The 10,014-nt window shown below is 34.9% G+C and overlaps 1 protein-coding gene across 4 annotated transcripts; it reads right to left on the reverse strand.

Moving 5' to 3' along the window:
- Positions 1-946: 946 nt before the first annotated feature.
- On the reverse strand, positions 947-9,469 carry LOC145788651 (uncharacterized). Of its 4 annotated transcripts, XM_082910932.1 has the most exons (7): positions 9,195-9,375; positions 7,979-8,005; positions 3,274-3,346; positions 3,045-3,138; positions 2,496-2,612; positions 2,346-2,403; positions 947-1,752 (listed from the first exon to the last, which is right to left on the reverse strand). In XM_082910932.1, the coding sequence occupies exons 1-7, from the start codon at positions 9,225-9,227 to the stop codon at positions 1,252-1,254; spliced, it is 903 nt and encodes a 300-aa protein (XP_082767058.1). In that variant the 5' UTR covers positions 9,228-9,375; the 3' UTR covers positions 947-1,251. The 4 variants fall into 4 exon arrangements, with proteins under 4 accessions (XP_082767058.1, XP_082767059.1, XP_082767060.1 ...); XM_082910933.1 differs by lacking the exon at positions 7,979-8,005 and having other exon boundaries at positions 9,174-9,469; XM_082910934.1 differs by lacking the exon at positions 7,979-8,005 and having other exon boundaries at positions 9,195-9,428.
- Positions 9,470-10,014: the final 545 nt, after the last annotated feature.

Consider the following 10,014-nt stretch of genomic DNA (forward strand, 5'->3'; position numbering starts at 1 on the left):
TATTTAAAACAAGATTTAAAATTCAAAATCAAATATATCACAATTAATAAGTCAGGGACTAAGTGACACAAGTTCTAAATTATATAGATTGTTAGTATACTTCGTTCATATTTGAATCAATAGTGAACGACTTTTAAATTTTGACGAGGATACCATCATAAATATAATAGCAATGATAGAGACCACTAAAAAATCTCATCACTAACAACTCTAATGAGTTAGAAAATGTAAAAAATAAAAGAAAAAAGAAAAACACAAGAAACAACCATCACATCAAATGAAGAGCCACCTCATTAGTGTTCCCTAGTGCTCCCTTTTTAGTGCTCCTAAGCATTAATCTAAATATAATTCAAGACATCAGGTTAGGTCCACAGTCGAACTACAAAACATACAGATTCAGGTATGAATGCCAACAAAGTAACCATCATCCAACTCAAATCATATATAATCCACCTTGCACAAATTTGACAAACACAGCATATCCAATTCTGAATCCGCATCACATTACCATGAAAAATCAAAATCATGTCATCGCTTCTGAGAAGCCAAAGAAATATTTCTACCCTGAATGGATTTTAATCAACCAACCACATTGAAATCCACTCTTAAATAATTAAATCATTTGTACACAGTTGATAACTTGAGATGCTTTCCATCATAACATCAGACAACTACAAAAATACAACCAAAAAATAAAAATAACAAAAAAATAGAAGACCACTTTGTAGGGCAACTCATCATCCAACACAAGGATGAAGATGAGGCCTTTAACAATAAACACAGAACAGCCATGCGATGCATCAGTCATTTCCATGAAAAGCCCGCTCCATTTCAAATGCTGGAACTGGGCATCGAAAAACACAGATTGAGAGGTACCAACAGAAATGGGAAAAGTTTTAAGTTAGGCCATCATAACATGAAAAGCAAAACAATCTGAAAAATATGCTGGCTCAAACAAGGAATGATTACACAAATGTAAAAAAGGATATGCTCACATTCTTACGACCATCAATATGTTTTAAGATCATTGCTGTTAATTAGTGAACAAGTACAGAAACATACTAATATATTATACAACCTTCTAGAAATGCCAATAAACATCATCTAGAGCACTTCCTCATTTCCCTAAATTGCCTACCTGTCTCCCCAACCATATCCATTAACATCTATTCAATAACTAATATAAGAATCTAAGGAGCTACCAACATGTATAATGTAAATTAACGCAAGCACTAGGGGCATTTCGGAGAGTTACCCCTCTTCGTCATAATCTTCCTCCTCTTCATCTATCCTTCCATTTAAATTGGCAAGTTGAACAGGATCAATGGCCATTTTTTCCATGTCAGCAAGGGACCAGCCAGGATATTCCTCGTGCTTCATTTCAAGAGCAGGCTTTGTTGATGAGGTAGAAGCAGGGGTAGTGGCAGCTAGCACAGCAGGGGTAGTGGAGGCTAGCACAGTGGTTGAGTCCTCACTCTCGTCCAAGCCCACATTGAGGTCAAAATTTCGAGCTGTTGCTTCTGCATTCTTAGAAACTGCAATGCTCTCCTTGGAGCATTCAGGAACTGCACCATTATCCAGCCTTTCATCGTTTTGCTTTTCCTTCTCATTGTGCTGAGAAATGTCAGGATCATCTTCAAATTTCTCATTATGAACAGGCAACTCCCTCTCGACTGTTCTACCTCTACCACGACCTCTACCTCTACCCCTACCCCTTCCTCTGCCACTACTACTGGTGTGGCCAGTCTCATGCTGCAATATGCATAAACACAAACCATTATTATGCAAAGCAACATTAGATTATTGCCACTGTTACTTCATATCAATTATGTTCTTCTTCTTTTTTTCCTTTCATCAAAATAACAATAATAATAAAAATAATTAAAAAACAAAAAAATTTCCAAGATCACCTACTTTTTTTTCTTTTTCTTTTTTTTAAAGAAAAATGCTTGACGAATTATTCTCTCTAGCACAAAAGAATCAAACAATTAATGCATTTTGAGTCAGATTTTATATTACCACCCTTTCAAACCAGATAGTAATTTAGGAAACACAAACAAGGGGCTTATTAGTAATAAATATTGAGGAAAGCAACAATTACCTAACCATTGAAGCTTAGGAATGAGTGAAAGTTTATACAATTATTTAATACTCTCATGTTTAACGATAGTAAATTGAAGAGAACAATTTCTATGAGAACCTTCATCATAGAAACATAAGGTTACCATGGTTTAAAAAAAAAACCCACGCTGAACTATTTAGAATTTCAACAAGTTTGCTTGTGTGAGCTAATGTAATAAGACACTAGTTCAAATGACAAATACAGAAGACAGAAATTATCTTACCGTCCTCCCCCTCTTCATCTCATCATCACTGTCATGCTCTTCATCATCAGCAATTTTCCTGGTTAAACAGTGTTACAATGTCAATAACAGAATTGAATGATACACCTAATATATATTCTCCACAAACGTCAGAAAATTATGATTCTGCACCTTCTTTTGGCAGCAGATCTGTCCTCACCAGCAGCATCAGAACCACCTAAATCAGGAACCTTGCTGACAATCTCCCTCAAGAAATCAAATACATTAAAGCTTTGTACACACTGTTTTCTGCAAGTTAAATAACCAAGTCAGATCACATAAATATTAATAGAAAATGAAGTCAGCAGTGTGCTTTTCCAAGCGTGAACAAAATCTGCATATATTTCTCATTGAGAAAGCAACTTTCTTAAATGTGACAGAGAGATTCCTTATTTTTGGAATTTATCTCCTCAAAATGATGGTAGATCAGATTACTGCTTCCATGACAGTAATCCAGGATGCAAGAAAGCAATTCTCACAAAAAGGTATGAGCACCAACACATACACGGGAGCAAGCCCCCATAAGTTACAAATTCAAATACTTTGCCTTTGCCTTTGCCTTTGCCTAGGATTTGAGATTCAAATTCTATAGAAGAAACTTGCCAAACCAAACCAAACCAAGCCTTAAGTCCCATCAAATGGGGACTTACCAAAATAAGAAAAAATATTAAGATTACTTACAAATGCAAAGAATTCACAGTTTTGGCTCCCCGCTGGAGGGTTATCTCATATGTTCGATCGCAAAGATCTTGTAGAAATAGTTCCAACGCTTTAGCTGCATACAAATACACAAAAAGACGTGATACTAAGAGAGGAGAAATGTAAAAGAAAACAGTTGTCTAACGAACTAACATGTACAACACTTAAATGCAATATGACTCTTAACTACACAACACTTGATATTACTTACAAACTAAAAGAGGAACAGCCATAGCAATCTTCCCCACATCTTCATCAGCTTGCATTATCTTCTTAATTCGAGCCTGGTAATGGATAATTCAACCAGATATATATTTAAGAAATGTCAGAATCATTAACAGCAAGTATAATAACATCTGCCAGAAACAAGAGTTGACCTACTGCAGAACAGCACACTAATTTTCTTAACAGATTAATGCTACTTGGACGAGTATGCCATCGTTGTAATGGTATGTAATGTAATAAAACAGTAAGATTTTGAAACATGCCTCAAAGAGGATGTAAACAATTATGAGGGCACATGACAGACAAAAGAATATCTTCTACACAAACATAAAAACAGAAAACACTAAAAAATAATAGACAAAAGAGGAGTTAAACTGCAACTTGAAACGTTTTTGGAAGGGAGGAAAAATTAAAAACGTATTACATGCAAATTAGTGGAAAAGGAAAGAAAATATACACCGAAAGGGATCCAAAGATCCAGACTGCACTAAGAGGTAGTGCACCATGCCTAGACAATTCAAAAGAGGGTCCCTCAAAATCTTTTGCATTTGAACATGTAGAAGAACCAGCAAGGATGCCCAAACACACAAGCATCACACTAAAGCTTATTACACCACCAGAATTCCAAAATAAATGGTTGCTCATAAGCAAGTATCATCTAATATGGTCAAAACAAAGTGCATTCGTTTAAGAAATAATTTAATACTGAGACTTCACAGACATTACCCTAACAAGGCAACTACTTATAGCAGGTTCTAGTACAGCCAACAGATGCTCACCTAGACCAGTGATGCAAATTTGTCCAAAAGATGAAATGGAACCTTAGACAAATTGAAAATTTTATTAGTATGGCCCATCAAAGAGGTAGGTGCAAGCACTGGGCAGCCATTTTCCATGTTATGCTGTGGGATCGATCTAGGGGCTTCAAGGAGTTAATCATCTTGGGGGGCATAAGAGCATAATGCTAGTGACTGGAAGGCAACAGGGGGATGCCAGATGGGAAAAAGATTACAGCACTTCAATACATATAAAACAGGTGTCACCATTTCACCTGCCCAAGCCAAAAGTGAAAATATCTATAAATAGCCCCTCTACTAATACCTCAAGGCAAACACATCTTATCTTTCACTAATTTCAACATATATAGTGGGCTAGTGTAGTAAATAGAGATATGAATCTCCTAAATTTGACTAACCAAATGGCCTATTGATAGAGTCAAGTGGGGAAGAAAGATTCATGTAGCCGGCCCCATTGATGAGACTTAAGGCTTGGCTTGGTTTGGTTTGGTTTGTTAATGGTGGCCTCTCTCTCTCTCTCTCTCTCCAACTCTCCTTTTCCAGCAATAACATGTACAAAGGCAGAACCAGGGGTGGAAAAGGGACCATGACCCACTTAAAGCTCTCAAAAGTCCTGCGAATATTTCATTGTTTGCTCTTGAATATCTTACATTGTAAAGAGTTGGATCCCTAGTTTATATTCAATAAACTAGTGTAACCCATTAAGCACACAAAAATAAAAATAAAAATGCTGCAGATTGCTAATCCAGCATGTCAATAAACTAAACTACGTTAAAATGTGGAGAAACTAGAAACCATTACCCATCTGGACATCCACCTCTCTCTATGCCAGTTTATACAAACAGTTTGTCTCTCTTCTCTATCACCATCAACAAAACTTTCTATTCTCTCCCAAACTCTCCACATCAAAATGCACAACGAACTTAACAAAAAACATGCATTACAAAGCAAACAATTATTGTTCTTCATCTATGAGCTAAAAGATTATTGTTCTAAAATTAGATTTCCCTCTCAATGTCTCTATGTAACTTTGTATGACAAGCTCCTATCGTGAACAATAGCATCAGGCATACCACATACCTTCATTGCAAGAACCGCCTATTGGGAGTGACACTTCTTCTCTAAAACAAAAATTTTGTTGTTTAACGTAAAAATCTTGTCAAAACCCATATTAACATCGAGATAGAATCATGATTCCAACTAGGATGAGACCACTCAAACATCTGAACGCAAAGGAATAAAATAAAACTATCAAGGAGAAATTTTTTTTTTGTAGAGAACATGTATTTATCCTAGATTTTGCCCTTCCTCATAAAGGATGTCATTTTTTTTTATATTACGTACCTTTCAATTTTAATTCAGCAAGAATTGAGAAGTTACTTTTACTATACTAATGTTTAATAATTTGGTGGTGGTGTTTACATTTATATATAAAAACTAAGCAAAAAATAAAATAGTTAAACACACCCCTAGGCGCTCACAACCATACTCTTCTATGTGACCCCCCCTCCTGCACCCGCTTCCCAATGTTCTCAATAACAGCTCCTTGTGTCAACGTGGCATGATAATTAAGTTTCTTTTTCGATGGGCATGCCAGTCAACTTACTACAAGCATTTAAAGCACTCTTGCCTGGGTAGGCATACAAAACCACTTGAGATATTAAGCTATCTAAACTTTTGCAAGCATAAATATTTTATTCAGGAATTTTTTTGTCAAACCTATCACTTAAGTGCCTTCCAATATTAAATCAAACATTGTTGAGAAGACTATTTATTAACCTAGTAGTTACTGCACATTAATTTAAAAGAGATAGACTCGAGCCAATTTATGAAGACTATTTCAAAATTCTTCCTTTAGTTCTTTCTTTCTTTCTTTCTTTCTCCTTCTCTTTTTTAAAGTATGTTTGGGACACATCAACTATGTAAACCCGGACATGTCCCAGACCAAATACCAAAATAAAATAACAATAATAAAGTGAACCAATACAGTAATGTGACTCACAATTTAATGTAACTTTCTAGTAAGTTTTCCTGGAAATAGTTTTTTATTTTTATTTTCTTAGTAACAAAATAAAATTTGCATTAGAGAACATTCCGAGGGGGCACAACCCTTATACAATCAAATTAAAAATAATAAATAAATAAATAAAATAACATAAAATAAGCACGGAATAAAAACCTAAAACCCAAAATACAGCCCAAGAGACCAAAATCCATAATACATCCCAAGATACAACCATTCTCAACTACTAAAATGCTTCAAAACTATGCCAATTTCAAATAAAGAGATGTCTCAGCTTCTGACATCAATTTCGATTTGTCCCCACCAGCTTTACCAAATACCAATGACAACATCAAATTTTATCTCCGGATGCAACTCTTTGAAGTGTTTCATGAATTCTTCCATGAATACAGAATAAGCACTAATCCAATTTCTTAGGTAAAATTTTCCATTCACAACGAGACTGCTCGGACCCATTAAGATTTCATATCTCGACTATCATGTACCAAATTCCAACTCATGCCCTCCCTACACGTTGCCCTACTAAATTCTCATATCCCTCCTCTTTCTATCAAAATTAACCAAAAAATGATGCTATTTAAGTTCTCTTTCCTTCCTAGAAGAAGTTTTTCCCCTTTCCATATTCTTCTTAACCTTACAAAATCTTTACTTATGATTGTCAAGAAGACTAGTACAATCATCAACATTCTTATCCCTTTTTGTATCACCTACAACCAACTCTTTCACTTGACAAACAAATGATAAAATTTCTCCACATTTCCAAAGTGTTTATCTTCCTTCATGAGATTTAAAGATTCATTATGTTCAACATGAAATGAAACCCTAAGACCTACTTGATTATAAACAGAATCTTCTAAGATCTCTACCTCAACATCACATGGATGGAGGCAGACAACAATACTAGAGGAGATACCTCTGACTGCAATTCCAAACCAACAATAAGCTCATCCACGAAGGGCCTCCTTGTTAAAGAACTTGATCAACATTGACAACGTCATCATCCCCTTCTGAAACACCTCAACTTCTTTAAGAAAATCTTACCCACCTTTTTCAATCCTATCAACAACCAATAAACGACCTTCACAAATCTCCATGACATTACAACCTCCTCCTAAAAATTCCAACTTAAGGCCCACCACCCTTATCAAAACAAGCCTTTCATCGAACTCTACCCAACCTCTGAATTTGGCAAAACCCACCATTCTCCATCATCAGGGAAATTAACACAACCCCAAAACTATTCTCTGCAGGCTGCAGTAGATAAAACCTTATCCTTCTGCTTGAAAGATAAACTGGACTGAGATTGGGCCTCACCATCACGATAAATGGGCTACTAATATCCTGATTAAGAAATGATCGAGTTAATACAAGGGTTTTCCATAAGCCCATAATCGAACTCATCCTGTAACCGAACTCATCCTTAAAGACTAGACCTCGGCCTAGATTGATCTAAAGACCTAGCATTAATAACAATGCCATAACTCCAAAAGGGCCAAGACTAAGCCCAACTTCCCACTATTTACCTAGGCTAACTCAACCATATCTCGATCTAAACCCAGATAGAAACCTGGCAATCCTCCTTTCTTTTGCTTCGCCCATGTGGCTCATTCCGAACCATAGGAAAACTCCCACCTCCAGTAGCATCACCTATAGATTTTAAAATCTCATCCTTTACACTCCCACCTTCACCTCCAACTCTGGCACCCCTTTCTCTGGTTCAGTCAATTCCACAAGGCTATCATCTCTAGTGAAGATGGGAATCTTATTGTAAAGTGTAAGGAAATTTTATTATGTTCGTTCAATAAAATAATTTTCTTTTGCTTTTCATGGGTGGAACGGGGTTAGGGCGGGAGGATTTGAAATAAACACACTTTTTCTTTACTTTTCCCTCCTTTTTCCTGAAATAAACATACATGACAATAAATTCAATATCAGTCAACACAAAACACAAAGATCACTTAAATGAAGTCGTAAAAGCTAAGAGAGAATTGAAGAATCAATCAGTCAATTGAAGAATATGTATGCGCAATGTGCATGTACAAGTTCAGGTAATATTAGCAAATTGTGCCCATGTGACACCAGAATAACAATTTCCTTTTCAATGTGCCAAGCTATGGAAGTTATGATAAGCCCATAAATGAACCTTTAATGGCATTGAAAATCAATTGAATGCGATGCTTGTTTTAACAATGGGGCATAGTTTTTTGGAGACTTTCTCCTAAATAATATTATTTCTTTATATGTGAAAAATTGAAAATTATCATCTCTCTCTCTCTCTCTCTCTCTCTCACACACACACACACACACACACACACACACACACACACACACACATTTCTTAAATGCTTTCTTTGTTTTAGGGGATTTTTTAGGGTTGCAACTCAGGCAAGTTGAGGGTGTGTCCAAGCTTAGCCCGATGTGTTACTCGGGTTGTTCAAATTAAAACATTAAAAAAAAAAAATTGGTTGTCCTAAACTAACGTATTGCACTTTTTGAAAAGAAAAAAGGAAACATAACTCAAAAAATACGAACCATAATACGAAAGTTACCTTGACTTATGTGTACCAAACAATAGAATATATTACATTGCAATATAATTTAATCCAAACGGTGATAAAAAAATTTGTAATTAATACTATTATTTCATGTTTGATATATATAACTAGAATTTGGATAATTCGGATTCTTCACTTCGTGAAAAGTTCTGCCCAAGCCCTGGTCGAATTTAATTCATGCCGGCAAGTTTTGGTCCAAATTTTATAATTATACAGTTCAGGTTGTTCCGAAAGAGGTGGGGGCGGGACGGGTTTGTACAAAAATAAATTTTTTATTTTTAGCTTTTTCCCCTTTTCATTTTGTCAAATAGATTAGATATATAACGGAAATGAATTTAGGCGAGAATAGTATATCAACTGAACCAAGCCGTACAAGATTGTCCCAAATAGAAAACATATTTTGAAAATCAACCTTATGAACAAGCAGAGAAACATGAACACAGAAATCACAACAAATCAATAGACAAATTGAAGAAGATAAACATGAAGTCACACACAAACAAATACATACAAAGAAAGAGAGGTGACTGACCGCAGGAAAACGAGTGTCGAGCTTCTTCCTCATAGTGTTGAACTCTGTAGAACATCAACCGAAACCCTAGAGAGAGATACAGTTATATATATGTATGTATATATCTCGAAGAAACCCTATATAAATACAAGAAGCATATGCTTCATTTCCTCTTTAAGAGCGACTTCAGACCCAAATTGCGTATGCATTTATTTATAGATAAAAATATAATATATAGAAGGATCAACCAACTACGGATAAATCTAAACTGTAGTAATATATATAATACTCGGATTGGACTCTTCATTATCTATAGTGTTTTTTTTTATATATGCCCTTTAAATGAATAAAATTAATATTACATATAATATTTTAGTGTTTTAATTCTATTATAATGAAAACATTAAATTATATATTATCTATAAAAATATATTTAATAAATATAATTAGGGCTAGAAAAATAAAATCTGCCTCCGCTCTACTTCCTCATCAAGGCGGTAGAGTGAGGCATGAAAGAATAATCATTCCTCTGCAACCTTCACATGAGGTAGATTAAATTAAGCTTAAAGGCCAAATTTTTTTATGAAAAAATTTATACATATAAAAAAAATATACAGCCTTAATAAACTTTGAACAAAGAAAGATTAATTTCACACTTGTACTCGATCATTCTATCGAAGTAGAAGTTGACATTTTATGCAAATCATTCAAGATTGACTGAGCCAAAAAATTTCAATGCACAAAACCTCATAGTCCAATAGAAAATTATCGTATTTTATTTTACAAAGCCTAATTTTGATAATATTCATTGATGAAAATCATCATTCTATACTTGAGGTTG

The sequence above is a fragment of the Camellia sinensis genome, unplaced genomic scaffold (assembly GCF_055761805.1).
Source record: "Camellia sinensis isolate YWXY unplaced genomic scaffold, ASM5576180v1 Unanchor1, whole genome shotgun sequence".
NCBI classification, from domain to species: domain Eukaryota; kingdom Viridiplantae; phylum Streptophyta; class Magnoliopsida; order Ericales; family Theaceae; genus Camellia; species Camellia sinensis.

Coding starts and splice junctions, on each gene's coding strand:
- LOC145788651 (XM_082910932.1), bottom strand. CDS start 9,227: ATGAGGAAGAAGCTCGACACTCGTTTTCCTGCG. Junction 8,006..9,194: donor TCGACACTCGTTTTCCTGCG/GTCAGTCACCTC, acceptor TGTTTATTTCAG/GAAAAAGGAGGGAAAAGTAA. Junction 3,139..3,273: donor GGCTGTTCCTCTTTTAGTTT/GTAAGTAATATC, acceptor ATTTGTATGCAG/CTAAAGCGTTGGAACTATTT.